This window comes from Triturus cristatus, chromosome 3_2, assembly GCF_964204655.1.
Source record: "Triturus cristatus chromosome 3_2, aTriCri1.1, whole genome shotgun sequence".
In the NCBI taxonomy this organism is placed as follows: domain Eukaryota; kingdom Metazoa; phylum Chordata; class Amphibia; order Caudata; family Salamandridae; genus Triturus; species Triturus cristatus.
The window spans coordinates 843,178,153-843,198,402 of NC_140584.1; the positions used below are offsets into that span (position 1 = coordinate 843,178,153).

The 20,250-nt window shown below is 48.4% G+C and overlaps 1 protein-coding gene across 1 annotated transcript in view; it reads left to right on the top strand.

Annotated features, from left to right (window-relative positions):
• The first annotated feature begins 481 nt into the window (after window positions 1-481).
• The window catches only part of SARM1 (sterile alpha and TIR motif containing 1), a 211,249-nt gene continuing 191,480 nt past the window's right edge, over window positions 482-20,250 (top strand). Inside the window, exon 1 of the mRNA XM_085649108.1 lies at window positions 482-1,826. Within this exon, the coding sequence (XP_085505234.1) occupies window positions 1,372-1,826 (455 nt within the window). The 5' untranslated portion in view covers window positions 482-1,371. The remainder of the gene's footprint in view (window positions 1,827-20,250) is intronic.

Here is a 20,250-nt window from a genome sequence, read left to right on the forward strand (position 1 = left end):
CATTCCAATGTACCCCATGAGTAACTGGGAATAAATTGCACACCACTTGAACCCTACAAATTGGCACAATTGTGGTGTGCAAGTTACACCACACTTTAGTAGTTTAAATATGAGCAGACCTGGGTTTTCAAATAGGAAATCGGAGCATTATGGAAGAATAGTCCTGTTCTGACTAAGTCTACCAAATTGCATTGCCGCCTGAAAATGTTTTGCAAAAGGATAATCAAATACAGGAGAAGTTGAGTCCCACTGTCCCAGTATTCATAGGGTGATCCTAGTTAAGAACGGTGATAGCATGGGTAGCAATGATGTGGGGTGCTCATTTATGGGTATTCGCTCCTTTCACAAGAACACGCTTGCGCTCCACTTACATTGTTGATACATCTACGTGGACGCTTTTGGTATGGCCCGCTCCACCTCTCTACATGCAGACATGGTAGATCTCGGTCCTCTCGCGTGACGTCACTGCTTCGCCATCACTGGCTGGCTGATGCTGTTGCTGTGGAGACAGCTCGGTCCGCTGGGAGGTGTCGTCACCCTGCGGCTGAGGATGAGAGGAGGATGCTTAGCGCGAGGCGCCAATGACAGGTGGAGCGAGACCGGGACAAGAGAAAGAAAGGAAGCAAACAGAGCGGGACAAACACATTGATTCCCCGGGAGCTGACCACAGTTGGACCGGGACCAGCATCTGCGACAAAAAGAGACGCAGGCAGAACAGCACCTACGAGACTGAGGGAGGCGGACAAAGAGGACCCGGATCAGTTAGAAGAGGAGAGGCACCGAAAACGTTGGCTGTGAACTTATGCGAGGGAAGGGAGCGCCCATGCGTCCACATTACACCTTCAGTATATCACCGTCTTACCCTCTCGCAGTTGCCGGTTATTCTCCGCCGCCTTGCCTTTTATATAATCAATTGAGCCAATGACCCCTTTATCTCCCAATTTGGACTTTGTGTTTAAAGTTGCCTCTAGATGTCCAAACCCCTATTGTTCATTCTAAATTCGCCGTCTCGTAGTTTCCTATGATTTACCCTTCCTCCCTTACCCCATCAGATCTCCCGCTTTCGTGACCTTTACATGACCCTTCTACCGCATTAACCGCAGCTTTCTCCAACCACATAACTTGCTTATTTTACTCCTGTGACCAGACTCACTGCTCCTTGTCGTGCGCTGCTGGCAACGCTGAATGACCCTGGCTGGCTTATAGGAAGTAGCAGAGGTACCGTCAGGTCCCTCCTGTCTGCTGGGCCCACCCACTCTCTGCGGCTTCCTCCCCACTTCCCCCCCGGAGTAGCTGTACGAGAGCCGCTGCCGCCGAGGGCCGTGTGTCTTCCGGAGCTGCTGAGTCTGAGATGCCACTGTAGCTGGGCACATGGTGCTCACCCTCCTCGTGTCGGCTTACAAACTCTGCAAATATATTACGATGTCGGAAGAGGACCGACTGACAGTGCCCGGGTACATGGCGCACATGTGCTGGTGGCAGGGGGCTGGCACGGGGACGCTAGGGCGAGACGTGTCTCCTGGTTCCAACCCCGATGTTCAGGTGGCATTGAACCGCATCCTGCCCGAGCTGCACATGGTCATCTCCAAGCTGAAGCAGGCCGTGGACTCGAAGAATATTCGCAAGGGAATCTCGGAGATCTTCCAGCTGGTGGAAGAGGCGTGGGCCATGCCGCGGCTGGGCAGGGAGGTGGCACAGGAGCTCTGCGATGCCATCCGCCTAGAGGGAGCCTTGGACCTGCTCTTGAAGTTGCTTCAGTCGGACGAGGTGGAGATCAAGTACAAGGCATCCCAACTTGTGGAGCAGATTCTGGTGGCAGAAAACAGGTGAGGGGCCCAGCGCTGCTCCGAGAGTATGTGTGCTCTGCGCACCAGCGCCTGCAGGCTCACAGGAAGTGCTGACAGTCACAGTGTGCGCTTACTTAAAATAGCACAGTAGGGTTGTGCTCAAAGCAGACACGACAGGGTTTCTTCTGCTATCAGCAAACAGCCTTTGAGTAGTTAGATGGTGAGGACTGACTGCTTCTTTAGACGCATGTACTTTGTTCTCGGGTTCGAGCGATGCTTCCTACTTTTTCTGTAGACTTGAAAGTGGGCCTTGGCTGTTCTCTGGTCATGTAGAAAGGGCCTGTCTCTCCCCCCGGAAGTGATAGCGAGCTTTGACTCTTTGCTCTGGTTCTAGACAGGGGCCCTTGTTCCTCGCCCTGTGGTTGATGTGTCAGTGCTTCGGTTCAATAATCTGGGACGAGAGCTCCGGCTCTTTGTTCTGGGGTTGATGCTTCCAGTATTTGTCTCATTGTTCTGGAGTTGGGTCAGGGCTTTTTGCGTCTGATTCCGTGCCGTGGGGTTACTGTGTCAGTGCTTTGGCTCTTGGTTTTGGGGGTTGGTTGGATGTGGGCTCCTTTTTCTGGTCTGGCCCTAAGTTTTGGTGTTGGCTCAGAGCTAGATCTCCTTGCTCCAAGGTTGATGTGTCTGGCATTGTCTGTTCTGGGGTTGGATGAAGGCCCCATCTCCTAGCTCTGGGGTTGGTGCCTCTGGACCCAATGGTTTTATTCTGAGGTGGTTACAGGATGAGGTATCTTTGATTTGGGAGGGAGCGGATTCGGGTTCACCCCTTTGCTTTAGGTTTGATGCAGGACTCCACTCCTTGCTTCGGACTCCTCGCTGTAGGGTTGATGTGTCTGGACAATGGCTGAGTATTCTGGGTTCGGATGGGAGCTCTGACTCTTTGTTCTGGGGTTGATGCATCAGTTATCTGGCTCATTGTTCTTGGTTAGATCAGGGATCCTTGCTTCTGACTCCTTTCTGTGGAGATGCTGTGTTAGGGCCCCGGCTCCTCTTGTCATATGTTCTGAGGTTGGATCAGGCCTAGGATTCCTTGCTGTTAGGTTTGTGTGACTGGGTCTATCTCTTAGTTTTGGGGTTGGATCAGGGCCCTGTCGTTTTGTTGTGGGATTGACGTCTCTTCTCTGGCCCTAGGTTCTGGGGTTGAACTAGGGCTAGCACTCCTTGCTATACAATTGATGTGTCTGGGGTCTTCCTCCGTGTTCTAGAGTTAGATCAAAGCTTTTCTTCTTGTTCTGGGGTTGGTGTGTCATAGACACACCAACCCCAGAACGCGACAGAGCCAGCGTCTCTACTCTAGCACTTTGTTCTAGGATTCGGTCAGAACCAGGTGTCCTTGCTCCAAGGTTGATCTGTCGGGGCTCCGTCACTTTGTTCTGGGGTTTGTTGGATGAGGCCTCTGTTTCCTTGCTCTGGGCTGGAGTATCTGGGCTCTTGCTCTTTATTCTTTGTGGTTGGATCAGGGCTGTGTCTCCTTGCTCTGGGGGTGATGCCTCTGGACCCAGTCTTTTTACTCTGGGGTTTATTGCAGAGTCCTGTGTCTTTATTTTGTGGTCTGGTGTCAACTCCTTCCTTAGGGGTTACTGTAGGGCTCTTGCTCTTGCTCTGAGGCTGGAACAGGTTTTTCATCTCCTGGGGCAAGGCAAAAGCTTCCTGCTCAGTGTCGAAGGAAGACTCCCAATTGCATGCCAACGTTGGTGGAGTGGCCTGTGTCTCCATAGTAAAGTGGAAGGGAAGCCTCACCCCTAGTGCATGTGGGAAGAGTGCTCTGGAGTTTCTCTGTACGACCACTAGTTGTAACCAGGGCAGACAACTTGGAATGATTTATTATTTTTCACAATTCCAAGATGGCCATTATGTTTAGAAGCATTATTTCGGCCACCTTAAATCGGTACAACAAGGATACACAATACACTTTAGCATTCGAAGATTGCAACCCAATGCTATGTTTGTGGAGCTGCCATTTTGGAATGGTTCTGTACATAGTGTATTATAGTTTTTACTTCTCCATGATTCCTAATACGTTTCTTCTAAACGTGGCAGCTATGTTGGAACTTTATCCCTTTGAAATGGCACAATAACATTGCAAGATAACCACAACTGCTTTGTTTAATTTTATTTTTGGTGTTGCGAGCATATATTTAAGTGGCAGTAAGTATTCTTTTTTCCCACTTTTATTCTTTTAATTTATATTCCCTATTCTAGTTGAGTTTGTGTGTTTGATTATGGATGGGTAAGCACAGGAATGCAATAATGAGACAGCTGGTGGATGAATGTAGGGATGGCTGCAATGATGAGTGACAATGCATGTATTATTACTTATTGAGTGCCTAAACTCACCACTGACTGAAGAGGTACTTTCAGTTAGTTATAAGCCACGCCTTTTGGCATTGCCAATGATTGTTTCAAGAATGGTGCTACTGGCACGCAAAGGGGCACTAGTGGCAATGGCGCACAAAGCGCTTTCCAGGCCTAGACGCTGACCCAAGCAGGGAGCTTCACATGGCCATCTCCTATTGAAATTGAGTTGTACTCTAATTATTGTGTGCCTCCTGCCAAATTATTCCCTGAAATGGCATTGGCTAGTAGGTCTGGCATTGACATTTTCTGAATATATATTTAGAATCCCATCAAAACAAATCGGAGCTGATAGGGTGTCCAATGGCAGGCTTGTAACCTATGTAGTTCTGTTTTTTTTCCCTTCACAATGAACTTGTAGTTTGTTTTTCATTATTAATTCAGAAATACAAATACCACACTGCAAAGAAAAAAAACGACATTAAAGAAACTACCCACGCCTGGAATTGAGCAAATCTAGAGCTTAAACGAGGAATGCTACACGTTTGAAAAAATGGCAAAATGCAATGTGTGCATTGGTGCACTACCTATCTAGTTAGGGAGTAATGTAGCATTGTACAAAGCAATGTGGCTTGCATAGTAACTAGGTTAGGTAAATGGATGGAAAGAAAGTCGTGCCGCTAGTGGTGGCAGTAAGAAGTGCGGACAGTGAGCAACACCGGTGTCACTACCCTTAGAAAGACATTGTGAGCTGGCACTAATTTGTTTACAAATTAAACACTGCTTCTGCGCTGCTTTTTCTGCCAAGTTGCTATATGTAGGATAATTGGCAATGACATAGACGTCTTGCTTCTGTCTGGGAACAGGCGTACACCAAAAGAACAAGGACTACAGCTGCTGTTATAACCTGCCTCTGCCCCCCGCCTAAAAGAGTCTTGTGCACCACTCCTCCAGACTCAATGAAAAGTGCATTGTACTAGGTTAGAGAAGTTGTACCGCCTATACCTTGCCTTGTAAGCTACTGGGGATAGGCACTCTATACGGCATTCCATCACCTCTTCTGAACGAGCCAGTCTAGCAGTATGAGCCTAGTCCAAAAGCAGTACGGTTTGATTGGCTGTGCTCATCCTTTCAACATTGTGGCACACATGCTAACATTTTGAACCAGGTAAGAGGGAGATTCTGAATAAAAAAAATCTGGGGAATAGATTTTTCCCATTGGCTTACATAGAAGCCGGAGAGATTTTAGCCAGGAGACACCTACATTAAAACCACAGTCTCATCCATGAATCGGGTCGGTTGGCATGCATGTTGTGGCGAACAACCAGCACACTCGGCTTAATTAACCAAACTAATGGCAGGCGTGTGCTCTACAAACAACAAAACATGGCCATGATCGTTTCTGCCACGGTGAGATTTGTTATTGAGGCTCCGCTTTAATGCATATGCATTGCCAGTAGTGTGGCCCACAGAATTCTTAATTTGAGCTGGTGTTTGCACGTGAGCCCACCAGCAATTATCTTTGAGGTCTAGGACTTGTTTTTCATCACAAAACTATGAACCAGAGCTAGAGATAGAAAGGCATAAAAAGGGGAAAGAAGAAGGAGGAGAAAGACGGAAAAACACTGATGGAGTAGAAAACTGGGGTGAAAAAGAAACTGCAAGAGAGAGATAAAGGGACAGGGAGTGTTTATGGTGGATGAGAAAGCGACGAGGTGGGAAAAAAACTAGGCAGTCTTACTATTCGGCAACTCCAACAGTCAGTAGTGCTGAAAAAAATTGGGCCCTGGCACATATCCTTCAACATATTAAACATTAGGGTCCTGATTTACAGGGATTTCACATAGGGCACCGGAGCAAGTCATCTTGCTGCGCTGCCCTACGCCAAAATTAAACGGCAGGAATGCGCTGTATATATGCAGTATGGTGCATTCCGGTCTTTTCTCCCATTTCTGCTGCCTAGCGCCAACGCAGGCACCCTTGCGCCATGTTGCAAGGGTGCATGTGTTGTCGGCAAGATTGTTTTTGTGCAGGAAGGGGCACCTTCTTGCACATAAATAATCCTAAGAAGCGTTTTCCTCTTTCTATGTGTGCTGCAGAATGCAACACACAAAGAAAGAGGAAAAAATGAGGAGAAATACAAATATTTCTCCTCTTTACACTTCACCTCTGAGGGGCGTAAATATTAGGCGCTTCCCTGGGTTGACATGATCTTGTAAATCTGGTGCAGCGTCAAAATCCTCCGGTGGTGCGTGGGAATACCCACTGCAACACCCATGGAATGCCTCCAGAGCACAGAGTGAGATTTGCGCTGCCTTTCCTTACCCCATTTCTATGAGGCCATCCAAAACCACGCATAGTGGCTTTGCGTGGTCTCATGTATATGATTTAGTAATCTGCGCTGCTGGAGCGTCACAAAAAGTGATGCTCTGGCGGCGCAGAGGGCTCGTAAATAATTCTCTGTGTCTACATGTAAATTTTACTTCACCGCTGTAAATCTCATCTAAGCTAGCATTTACCAAAGATTGCACGGGCAAACATGCAAAGCAATATAATTTAGCTCTATGTATCTGGGCCCTTACAATGGATAGGAATTTGAGGCTATCTTTTGTGCCATGTAGCATCACATGCAAAACTCTTGTAAATGAAGGCCTAACTGTTCAGAAATAGCGGTAAAACCAGCCTTTTTAGGTTTTGCCTGCACAGCGCTTGCGCTGTGCTTGTGAAATCTATTGTATTTAATATAAATCTTAACTTTACTTTTCATTGCTTGGTGTGCTTGCCACTTACTTTTCCTCCGTTTGTATTGGATGTAGCATACTACTTCCTGTTGTACCTCATGTGTTTCTCTTATCAGTGTCCCATGGTCCAAGTACTATTTTCATCTGCTTTTGTGGAACTCTTATTTTAAGGTTTCGCCTGCACAGCGCTTGTTTTGTTTGTCCTCCGCCCGTTACCTAATCTTTCCATGGCTCCACACATTTCAAGGGTGCTTGTTTTTAATTTTTTTTAGCTTCGCACACTAGTTGCCTTACAATAGGATGCATTCCCAGGCACGGAGAGATTAATTAATTTGCCAAGAATTACAGGATTTTGAGCCTCTAGCCGAGATTTGAAACTTGTTCCCCAGTATCAAGATCAGCCGCTGTAGCTCCTTCACCACATCGTCTCTCCTCTCTGTAGACACTGAGCTCACCATATAGATGGCTGACACTCCTTTGGAATGATTTGACACTACTTTGGAATGCACAATCAAAAAGCATTTAATTTCTGAGTTCCAAAGCAGCACCGGCCATCCTGTTCTGTATTGTTGCCACATGCAAGTGCTCACACTTTTGGTGTACTTCACTTTTTCAATTCTGTTTTTCATTTTCATCACATTTATGTTGCACGCTCTGCCGTTAAAAATATGGACATCACCCATGTCTGGCTTTTATTCTATTTACAATGAACGTTTTAAAATAACACACAACTATTCATGCAAATGTGGCTTTCCCACTCAGATGTAGAATAAGGATGAGAGACAGATCCAATATTCTTTATAGACTCTGCACGTATGTACATATTTAAAATAATTATGGCTATTCCCCTTTCAGCTGAGCGTTTGTTTCTTCTCAGCTGTTCCAACACCAGGGACTTCCGGCTCATTTTTAAGGAGCCTGGTTTGTTTATTACAGTGATAATTAGTAGGTGTTAGTTGGTTAAGCACTTACAGACCGGGGCCTCTACGTTGCTTTCTCCAGTCACTCTGCACCTCCGTTACCCCTGCTCAGGTATGATCACATTCTGTGATCTGCAGATCTCAGTCTCATTCCGTGTCTCTTTTTATCTCAGTTCCCACATATGTGAGGTCCAAGAGTGCATACAAGCGGGTGCTCACTATTAAGCTAGCCTGACAGCATGTTACTTAAAGAGATCATCATGGCATGTACTGTGCTGTACATGCTGCCCAGGGCAGGTTTGCATCAGCAGCAGCATTTGGGAGGGAGGGCCGAGGCTCATGTGGGACACACTTGTTTCATGTTACCAGCACTTACCAATCCCCTTTGACAACGTACACAAGAAAGCACGTTATATCCGGTATGCTGACCCATACAGCTTATAGATTTATGTGTTAATGCACATGCCGCAACAATTTTAGTGTGCAAATGTTTGCATGAACAAATCTTGGGGCTTAGGCTAAGAGTAGACCTGTAAACAACACATTTGACTCTTGTGTAAACCACACACACTTTCGTCATCACTCTTCTCCCTTAGAGCATTGCTTTATTGCCACTGCAAGCAGATGGAGAGTGGATTACAATGTAAACTACTGCATAAGGATGCCCAATTCCAAACTTTGCCCAAGTGCGTGATCTTGTGCTCATTGTGCTGCTTCTCTTGTCGCCTCAGTTCCCCTGTGTATCCCTTGAGTAGACTTTGTGATCTTGTGCACATTGGTTTGTCACACTGTTTCTCCACTCCTGTTGCTCATCCATCATTACACTCTGTGATCTTATGTGTTTATCTGTCTTACTCTTATTATGTTCTCACACTCTACATTTTAATCTCCATATGTCTCCAGTTCTAACTATATCAGATGTAAATAAAGGTATTGATACAGGGTGTTACGTTACTCTGCTATAGCGTATGCGTTTTCACCAGGCTAAAGGGCCCTCACCACTTTTAGGTCTCTTCTTGAAGTGCTTTTAGTGTCCTTAAAGTTCCTAATGAGCTCCGAGAAATACACGCCCTTTCTCCTTTGCTTGCTGTCTTTAAATTGTGCATTTATTTGTGTTTACAGGCTGTCCTTATTTGCTTTTATTGTGAGCATGGTTCTAACGCTCACACTTTCATCACTAGCATTTGTGTTACAGTACCTTCTATAGTGGCTGTAGGAGACCAGACTTTAACATTAAATTTAGATTTTGTTATATTTTATGTGAGTTAGAGAACTATTTATCAATGTTATTTAGAATATTTGGTATGGTTCCACTTCTGTTTTTTCCTCGGTTCCTGTTGATGTCTCACTATTGTATATCTTGTGCTCATCACCATCTACCTTTGAATATTCACTGTGTGCCTCCATTCTCCCGCCCCTCCTCAATTTCTTTTTAGGTCGAGCCTAGCGTTGCAGTGTTGGCATGGAAGCTTCGCCCACTATCCGCCCATCTTTTGTATTGGCGTAGGTCCTAAATGCTGCCTTCCCATTGGTTTTAGGCTTGTTAGTCCCTCCTCCTGACGTCCATGTCGTCACTTGCATCCTTTAATGACTACTGGCCCCTTTACTTTGAACACTATTTTGTTCCCGTGCCTCCCCCATCCCTGCCCTCAGTCCGTGACTTCTCAGCCCACCACCCCTCCCCCCTGCACTCCCGATCATGCCTTTTTGCCTGCCCGCACTCCTGTTTGAAAATGCAATAGGTCTCGCGTAAATGCTAGTCCTATTGCACTGCAAAGGCTTTTTTTAAAGTAGTTCGTGCTGAGGTGGAGTAGAGAGATGACACAGGATGGTAGAGTGTCTGTGCAGAAGCCAAAGTCAGCCACTCAACCAAATGATTCTCTATTGGGTACATAAGCAAAATGTAATTAGAGAATACTCGCCTATAACGAAAAAGAACGTGTTGTAATAGAGCCCACTCTATGATACTTTCAAATGTTATTTTCTTTTCATATCCAAATCTTACTGCATTTTTTCACAAAAAAAGATCGTTCTCCATTTTAGAAACGTATGAGTAATATGTCAAACAGGTTTTGAAATGTTACCGCCTCAACTTAATGAAATAACGCTCTATTGTAAGATGGCCGCTGCATGTTTGCTTTGTCTGGTCAAAGAGAATCACCATCTTTCAGTTTCGGTGGCACAATGTGGAGTGACACGAAGAGCTGGTAGGAGGGCGGGGCTGGCGATCCAGTCCCCGGTGCTGTCAGCTGTGTATTCAGTGCATCTCTTGGCTGTAATTCCGCGATCGGTGTCTGAGACTTAGTCGAGCACCTGCCATGGTGGCCTAGAAGATCAACGAGGCACTAGAGCACATCTCCAAAGCAGAGAAATGGTAGCTTGATTATAAATGCAATTAAAAAAAATAATCTTCTGATAAATCGTTAACTCCTGACTGCTGTTCCCCTATTGTATATGAACTGTTGTAGAGCCCCTGTTCCCACCTGTGGCGGTTTGGATAATGTTTTGTAGATCCTGATTCTCGCCATGACCCCTTGTGGCTTCTTGTTTAATGTATTATTTCCCCTCTAACTCATGTTTCTCTCCCCTTTTCTTGCTTCGTCCCTAATTTTCTTTTTCTTTTTCTTCTGTCTCTCCTCTCCCTTCTGATACTCACATTTAGGATAGTAGAGTGAAAAGAAAAGGGCAAAATACTACGCTACCCACTACCTCCTTCTGGGTAGCCTGAGTAGGGTGTTCATACGGGGAACAACCTTTACAACGCAACTTTTACAACGCACTACCATTACAACGAAACTGTTAGAACGCAAGTGGATTTACAACGCATGCCATTACAACGCAAGTTTTTACATCGACCTGCGCTAGATGGCGTGCTAACATTACAAATAGTGTAGTTTACTATCCCAACACCTTCCCTACTGTTCAGTGAACTGGAGTTGGAATAGTAAATTACACTTTTCTAATGTTAGCACGCCATCTAGCGCAAGTCGATGTAAAGACTTGCGTTGTAATGGCATGCGTTGTAAATCCACTTGCGTTGTAAAAGTTTCATTGTAACAGCATGCGTTGTAACAGCACACGTTGTAACGTCATACATCCGTTCATACCATTGGTGCGGAAGTCCCACACATATAGAAGTGTGACTGCAGAAGCCACCTAGTTGTACCTAGCTATGGTCAAGGAGGTGAAGGCATATGACAGTGATATGGCTGAAGCACTATTTACAATGTTTTTACCCAGTGCCAGATAGCCATGTAATGCTCTCTTACCGCAGCTGCTATTTAACCATGTTCTGGGTGCCAATGATCACAGAACATGCGACCCACTCGAGAATGGATGCCAATTTTAAGAAGTGAAGTAGAACCAGGCCACTCAAAGTGCCCCCAATTACCCTTCACCTCCCTGAGACAATGTCATGCAGTCTCCAGGCCAGGCTGTTTTCCAAACGCCTCGACATGATGAGACTGCATCACCTGCATGCCTTTTTATCAAGGGCTGTCACATTTAGATAACGTTTTATGGAGCCTAAGAAAGTATTTCTGAAAGGAAAGGGGCGCACAGCTTTTCTCGCGCTGTCTGTCCATGGAACCTGCATATCACGTTGCACAACAAATGTCAGCTTCGTTAATACTTATAAAGTCCCAAAGGCGAGATCGATTGCATTGCAAATGCTTGTTTTGATCTTGAGCACATCACTGTTTCACACCTTCTGCTTCTCTTTGTACCTTGGTTCCCCAATGTGCCTGGATTGGGAGTGCGTATGAGAGGGCCCTCAGTATTAGACGATCTCCGTGAAATGTAATTTAAACAAGCCATCATGTCATCACAGCATTATAGTGCTGCAGATGACACGCAGGCAGGTTACCCTCAGCAGCAGAATCTCGGAGTTTCAGTAACTTATATTGAACAACTGCTCCCCAAGCTTACATTTACAACAACAACAAATATTATTAGTCATATAGGCGAAACCTATTGCATTTACCAATGTTTCTTTAACGCTTATGCTTCATGGGCTGGTTACTGGGTATTTTACTCTCTTGCCGTCAAAGATGTTCAGTGTCTCTACTCTGGTACCTGTTAGAGTAGTCTCAATACAGTGTGTCCTATACAAAAACTACAAATAAATCAAACGCATGCACTCTTTACCTGCTTGTTATTTCCTTCACTTCGTTTTGTACTTAGCAGAGGAGAGATGTCTTTTAGAGTTTATCACCTGTGCCACCTCAGTTTCAAATATCATTTCGATGGTTGTCAAGTCGGGAATACAAAGTCGTCATTTATAATATTCAGTAGGAAACGTTTTAAAGTATTCGCTTAGCAGCTTCCATTCAGGCTGCACATTAATGGACGTTTAAAAAAGCAAAATAATAAAAAGTGTATATTTTTCGATTATTGTCATATCTTTTTAAAAGTGTATTTTAATTTAGTTTAAAAAAAAAATCATAACATTACACGCACCCTTTCTAAAAAAATACACGCGCATAAGATAATATGGACACATCTACTTTATCTGCAAACAAGGTGCAAAGGATGCTGCGAAGGAGCGCGAGGATTCGACCCCCAGCATCGATTGACCCGAGATGGACATGTCATGAAGCCTATCTGATCCAGTGACTGTCAAGATGAACGTGCTATCGCCCTCCCGTGTCATCACCTTTGTGATTGGGCTGTTGATGGATCCCACACACCATGTCCAAGTAGAGCCTGGACTGTGGTCTTCGCTGCAGGCTTAGGAAGTGAAGCCTCATCTCCAGCAAAAGGGAGGGTTCCAGACGGAATGGGTGCAACTTCATTGGAAAAGTGGGAGCTAAATCCCCTAAGCCTTAAAACGCACAATGTACTTAAAAGTACTAGAGAAGTTTCACACACAGGTTAACCAATGAACCGAGTTCATTCAGCAGTCTTGCAATTCAGAAATAATCCGAAAACTCAGCTCTTCAGAGAGCATTACATTGCTTCACTGTAAGATCCGCCCCATCAATTGTGCCTAAAATCACGTTCCACAGCTCCCGCAAGTTCCGCATGATGCTGTCTAGCTAAGATTGTTTTGCAAAAAGTTCTCTACATTCAAATGTTTTCCCCATTCATGGTTGGCCACATCCAGGCAATGCTCGTCAAGCAGGTCGTATCGCAAGAGTCAACATTGCCTCTAAAATTGATGTTAAAAGTGTCTTAGTGCCACAGCGTTTTCAGCAGTGACTCCCTTCGGGGACTGGAGGCTCGAAAGAAGTCTTACCCACTCCAGCTTGAGTAAAGGGTGCAGAGTCTTGGAGTGCACCCCATCCATAGGTGCTCACAACAGCTCCAGTCCAGATCAGGTGAGTCAGCTGCATGAGGACTCAGTCGCTGAACTCCGTGTAATGCCTTTAGAGGCCTAATTTGCATAGCAGCGCATAAGCGCTTAAGAAGACACCGGAGCCGACATGTGGTGTGTATGCACGCGGCTCCCGACTGCCTCGTCGAGGCCACGCCCCTTTATTTTTAACCTCGCTAGCGTCTGACGTCACGCGTCAGCGCTAGCGCGTCCCGGCGGCGCGGAAGGCTAGAACGCCTCGCGCACGCCGGACACTACATTCCTGCCAACCTTTATAAACATTAAACAAAACGTAGGACCAAAAATTCAACGATGAGTCTGTTACCAGTCTGCCAGTCCTTACAGGTTACACCATATAGTCCGCCAGCTGGGATGACGGTGCCGGGTTCTTCCGCAGGTTGTAGCGGGACGGACCGCCTCTGGAAAGGGCCACCTCAGGGGCTCTGCGCCTTGGGGTGTTCGGCTCTGCCCTGGCTGGGGACCCGCCAGGCAGACTACCCCCCGGGGTGGCTGGGATGGACGGGGAACCGCCATCCTCACTCCGCCCGTCCTCCGCCTCCTGATCTCCGCTCGGCTGGTCGGGGTCCGGCTCCTCTGGCTCGGCCCCGGGACGGGAAGGTGTTCCGTGGTGGACCTTTTTGAAGAACGACACATCTCGCGTGACCGTTTCGGCTCCTCTTTGGGCGGTCACCATTGTGCCTGTCCGCGGACAGGGCCGCCTTCGTTGCTTGAAACGCCTGTTCCTGTTCCTGGCCCCACTGCCACGTGGTGGACGATTTGGTCAACTCTCTGAGGGGTTTGGTGAGGTTGGAGAGGTCCGGGATGAAGCGGCCGCAGAAGTTGACCATGCCCAGGAAACTCCGGGCCTCCGAGATGTTCGTCGGAGCTGGGGCATCTTGGACATCCTTTACCTTGTCCGGGTCCGGGGCCACCCCTTGGTCCGAGAAGGTGTACCCAAAGAAGCTGATCTTTTTCTGTAGGAACTGACACTTCTCCCGGTGCAGGGTCAAACCTGACTCCTGGATCCTCTTGAGGACTCCTCTCAACCGCTGGTGGTGTTCCTCTATGGTTGACGCGTATATGAGCAGATCGTCGCTCACATTGAGCACGCCGGGGAGCCCCCTGAGCACTTCTCTGATGGTATTTTGGAATACCTCGGCGGCACTCGAGATGCCGAAGTTCAGGCGCCGATACCGTCTGAGGCCCACATGGGTGGAAAACGTGGTGATGTACCTCGAGTCCGGATGAAGTGGTAACTGGTGGTAGCCTGACCGTAGGTCCATCTTCGAAAACCACCTGGCCCCGTTCAGCTCCCCCAAGATGTCGTCAATGGTGGGCGTCAGGTGTCGCTCTCTTTTGACCGCGGCGTTAGGGAGGCGCATGTCCACACAGATGCGGACTTGCCCTGGCTGCTTCGGCTTCCTGGCGATGACGATCGGGGATACCCACGGGGTTGGCCCACTGACCTTCTCGATGATGCCTTGTTTCTCCAGGGCCTCCAGCTCCTCCTCGACCTTCTGCCGCAGGTGGAAGGCGATCCTCCGGTGTCTCAACGCTACTGGTTGGACCGATGGGTCGATGTGTAAGGATACTTCCTTTCCTTTCAGGCACCCGATGCCGTTAAAGACCTCTCCAAATTCTTCCATGATTGTATCCAGGACTGCCAGGGCGAATGTGATCAGTCTCAATTCTTCGGCTGACTGCCCGCTCAGCAGCATCCCGCTGCCCTCTTCCGTGACATAGACGGTGGTGTTGACGCTCCTCTCACCATGTTGTAGCTCTGTTTTGAAGCACCCAATGAGGGGAATGGGCGTCTTCTGGCCGTATGCGAACACCCGAATCTTCGCCTCTCTCAGCGGGGGTTTGACCCGCAGTTGGTGTTAGACATTGGCGGCCATCAGCTCGATGGAGGCCCCAGTGTCAATTGTCGCCTTTACCTCTTGACTTTGTACTAGGATGCGACATTTCGGAAGTCTGCGCTTCTTCTTCTGTGGTTGGTGGATTGCGAACACGTAATGGACTGGGAATTCTTCGGTGTCATCGTCCATGTCCTCACTGTCTGCTTCTTCTCGTACCGCATGGGCCGCCTCTTTCTTGGCTCTGGTGGACCGGCACACCGCCGCAAAGTGGTTCATCCACCCGCAGGCGCCGCACTTTTCCCCTCTGGCCGGGCAGTCTTGCATGCGGTGGGGTTGGCCGCCACAGTACCCACAGTCTTTCCTCTTTGCCTCCGGCTGCCGTCTCCCTCCGGCTTGCCTTCCTTTTGGCCGCACTACGTTCACCGCTTCCGCCACCTGCACTTGCTCCGTCTTGATAGGGCGATGTAGGGCCGCCTCCATATGCGAGGCTCTCGCTTGCGATAGCTCCTTCGACCGTCCGAGGGTGAGGATGTCCGCCAGGGGCTTTCCTTCTTCCTGGAGGAACGTGACACGGAGCTTAGACGAGTAACAACCCTGTAGGATTTGCCCTCGGATCTCCTCCTGTTCGTCGCGGAACCCACACGTGCTGGCTAACTCCTTCAGCCTGCCATGGAACGCATCCAGGGACCCATCCGCCTCTTGTTTGGCCTGACGGAAGATGAACCGTTCATAGTCTCTGTTCGCCATGGGCTCGAAGTGGGCGTTGAGCGCGTTCAGCAGTGTGTGGTATGTCTTCGGCGTGGCTTCCACGAGAGTCTTGTAGATGCGGTGGATGTCTTTTCCTCCCAGGTGGAGCAGCAACGCTCTGCGCCGTTCCCTCGCGATGCCAGCCCCTTCGAATTAGATCTGTAGACGGTCTGTCCAATCCCTCCAGCGCGGGGCCAGGGATGACGGGGCGCCATCAACGGCAAATGGCTCAATGGCGGGAATGGACGCCATCTTGGCACTTGCGCAGCACGCGGTGGAACCGGCTTCCGCTCCTCTGCGTCGACGCCACCAGGCGTGCACCCTCTCCAGCCACGGCGCGTAGACTTCCCTTGCGCGGCTATACCCACTGGTGGGCGCGCCTACCTCCAGACGTCATCCGCGGGACCCCTTCGGGTGGGGGCGAGCACACCCGGCATGGGCCCGAACCGTAGGAGGGCGCGGTCGTCGTCAGGCACAACGTGGGGCAGGTGTGGCACCACCTGGGCGAGACATACCCCTCACCAGCCAAGGATTGGGGCACCAGGGCGCACACAGCAGCATCGCCGACGGCTCGGTGGGCCTCCAGGGCACTTGCAGTGATCCTCACCAGGCCTCATAGCAGGCTCCACCAGGACACCAGGAGGGGGGCCTGCACACACAGGCTCAGGACAACTGGGAGGCCAGAAGGGGAATTGTGGGGCCCAAACAGCACATCAGGGCTCAAAAGACCCTCGTCGCCAGTGTAATGCCTTTAGAGGCCTAATTTGCATAGCAGCGCATAAGCGCTTAAGAAGACACCGGAGCCGACATGTGGTGTGTATGCACGCGGCTCCCGACTGCCTCGTCGAGGCCACGCCCCTTTATTTTTAACCTCGCTAGCGTCTGACGTCACGCGTCAGCGCTAGCGCGTCCCGTCGGCGCGGAAGGCTAGAACGCCTCGCGCACGCCGGACACTACACTCCGCAGACGCAGATTCTCTCTCTCTCCCTCATGGTCATGCTCCTGCAGCAATCAGAGGTTTTCCCGCACCCTTCCTGGGAGTAAGATTCCACGCACTTGAAAAGGGGTGGAGGATGATTCCGATGCTCCTGTTCTCAATTCTGAGCCAGAGTGGTAATGCTGCCTCGGCGTCTTCAATCATTCTGTGATGTTGGGTCATTTACAGTCGTTGTTGCTCACGGTAACCTATGGGTCACAACTGCTCACAGTTTACGGAATCCTGCCTGATCAACCTGACACAAGTATTCTCCACAGCCACTCCTGGCACACAGGGTTTCTGCACAGCTGTCACGCAAGGCCTCAACCCTTACTGCATGGCAATCTTTACCACAGCGGCCCCTCCTGGTATATGGTGTTCCTGTAACAGCGTTGCGCAGGCTTTGGCCCTTCTCCGCAAGGCAGTCTTTTCCACGGGGGTCACTCCGGACACATGGGGTCACCCCAATGTTGCCATGCAGGCTTCTGCCTTTACTGCACAGCAATCGTTTTCATGACTATCTTCACAACCCTCTCTTTGCATACCAAGAGGGTCACCAAATCAGTTCTGCACACAGGCAACAACCCGATCGGTGCAGCAGCTGCTCCCTCACATTACGCACCAGAATTCCACTCGACAAGGTTCCCCACTGGACCCTTCTCCCTCCAACGCTCTCCCCTTCCTCTGCCTCTTCCTCACAGGGCACACTGGGTTTGATAAGAAGGCAGGTGCTGGTGCACCAGGCTCCAGGGCAGGTAGTCTTGGTTTACCTGGGTGATGTCACCTCACCCAATAGGGAGACTAGCAGGCCTTAGCCCCCAGTCCTGGTCACAGGCAGAATTCTTGCAGAGTTTCCGCTCCTCACACAGCCCATCTAGCTGCATGGCAGATTACAATGTTTGGGGTCTCAAGCTCCCCTTCTTATAGTCCATTTCCAGACACCAAATGTGATATAGGGTCTGGGTCTTTGAAGTTTTATGCTGGGGTTCTGATTTCTTCCGCTTGAAAAACCATCTGTCACATTAGGAGAGACTCCAAAGCTGATAGTCCCACAACATAGGCCATAGAGATGACTAGAGTTCACACCTATATGGCAGCGAAAGGGATATGTGCACCAAAAGGTTAATTTTGGGCTCCCAACCCTCCTCTTTATGATTCCCTTATCAGCCTCATCTCCTTCCTGGGATGTGTTCAGACCCTGTTCTTGTGATCTCCCACAGAATCAAAGACAGCATTGGAAATGTACAGGTGGTGCTTTGCTCTCTCCTTCCCAGAGTGTCCCACCCAGCTCACAGGAATGCAGCAATACACAACTTTGGGGGGATTTCCCTACCTCCTCATGTCTTCACCAGGCAGGCATAGATCGCCCAAAATAGAACCCAGGGCCCTCCATGTATTATAGCACCGCAGGCACACATACACCCAGTGCATGGAAATAGCACACTCACTGTCCAGAACAGTTACCTGCATGTATTGTGCCCCCACAGGCACACATACACTCAGCACAAACATTTCCTTTGTGTTCACTGTACAGTGCTGTAGTCTTTCTGTATTGTGCTGCTTGCAGGCACACATACACCCAGCACGCACGACCATGTGCATGCTGCACAACACCACACCCTTCATGTACTGAACTCATCGCAGGTACATGTACACCAGTTAAACAGGACTTGTTCACTCCTACTAATCCCTACATGGCATGCTATCACCACTGCGCTTGTGCTGAATAACTCCTGGTGAAGACAGCCACCTTCCACCACTATGAGGGTAAAGCTTTGGGTGCCTCTCCGGGTTCAACAAGACCGTAATCTGTAAGACAGGCCTATGTCGTGGCGCACACGTGTGTTTGCCTATGACAACAGGATTCAGAATTAGGGATCCAGACATCAGTACAGTTGGGCACTCAGGGCAGGAGTGCACGTCCATTACCAACAATCATTATCATATAGTGTTTAGTTAGGATAGTATTAAACATTATACACTTAAATTACAGATGGCCGGCTCGCTCGTGTTTTTAAACTAAGTAGTGAATCCTGTATATGGATATGAGTTCCAGATTAATTTTCATTTTGCTGGGACACACAGTTACCCATTGCTCTAGTTGGGGTCCATTTTCAGGTAAGAGGTATCTTTAGTTGCTTATTTGACTTTAAAGCAACTTTGTCTTCATTGTGTGCAGGGCCAGATTGGCCATTTATTCTACCAGGCATACCTCCAGAGGTCTAGAGCCATTAGGGTCCGGTTTTCGAAAGTCGAGGGATGCTTCTTACTTCTCAAGCCCCTCAGAATTTAATGTAGCAGGCACAGCAAGGAAAAAAGAGAAATAAACAGAGGAAGAGATTAAGGGAGACACTTTTGCAGGAGCTGGTTGGAATACTTTTGCCAGGGTTGCTCTCAGTTCGCAGTCCAGCCATCTTTAGGTGTGGTATATTTAAGTTAACTTTCTCTGAATGGTTGAAATATAGGTTAGTCAGCTGATATAGAGTGCTGTTGTAATGCAGCGGTGTTGTGTTTGGCATAGTGCCAGGGGATGAGTCTAATGTGTTTGATCAGTGAAGTTGAGGTGGTAACTCTTAGTCACCTATACGGCTTGGTTGTCTTGTTGCACAGATGCTGCTTCATTGGGCGTGTCTAATGTGTACTGTTGAATTTAAGACCAAGAGAAAATATAGCAGATTTTGATGTATATGTTCTGGAAGTTCATATTAACTCGAGGGGAGATGGACTGATTTTAGTGTGTTTGTTTAGACATTTCTGCGCTGTGTTGGCTCTATGTGAAATGCTCTACTGAAAATAACCTTTTGGTTAATGAGTTGTCCCATGCAAGGAAAGCATAGAGAAAAAACAATGCACGCAAGCCTCACAATTGCAGATGTGGAAATCCTATAGCAGTCATTTAGCTAGGATCAAAACATTGGTAATGTTAGAATCCGGGGTCTCTGGTTGGCGCAGGTATGCACTTGCGACAAGCAGGGACCCTTTCCTCTAAGTCAGGGCGAAGGATTACTCTGCGAAAATAACCCCTGCTCACCCTCAAGGTAACGTGGCGCGAGCAGTCAGGCTAGGTTCCAGAGGGCATTAGGTTAAGCAATCAAGATGTACCACACAATAACCACCAACCCACCACACAGAGACACAAGGCTGTACTTTTGTAAAAATATACTCTTTATATAAAAGGTTTCTTTAAGCAGGCTTTCAAAAATACAGTTCTTTACTCCAAATGGGGTTCCAGTTACTTGCAATACTTTTTAAAAGAGTCCACAGTTCTTAAAAGGTACTTTTCAGGTTAAAATAGGCTTCTTTTGGGGTCTGTGCGCTTCGTAGCGCCTTCGGTACGTTTTGTACGATGTTTTAGGCGCATCGTGCCGTTTCTCACGCTTCACGCGTGAGCACGCGTACGCTGGACTGAAGACGTACGGACCGTACCCTTGTAGGTACGCGTCGTACAAGTCCAGTACGCCTCTTGCCGAACCTCACGCTTCCCGCGTGAGCAACGCCTATATATTTTCACTGGTACGGACCGTACCTTCGTTGGGACGCTTCGCACAGCT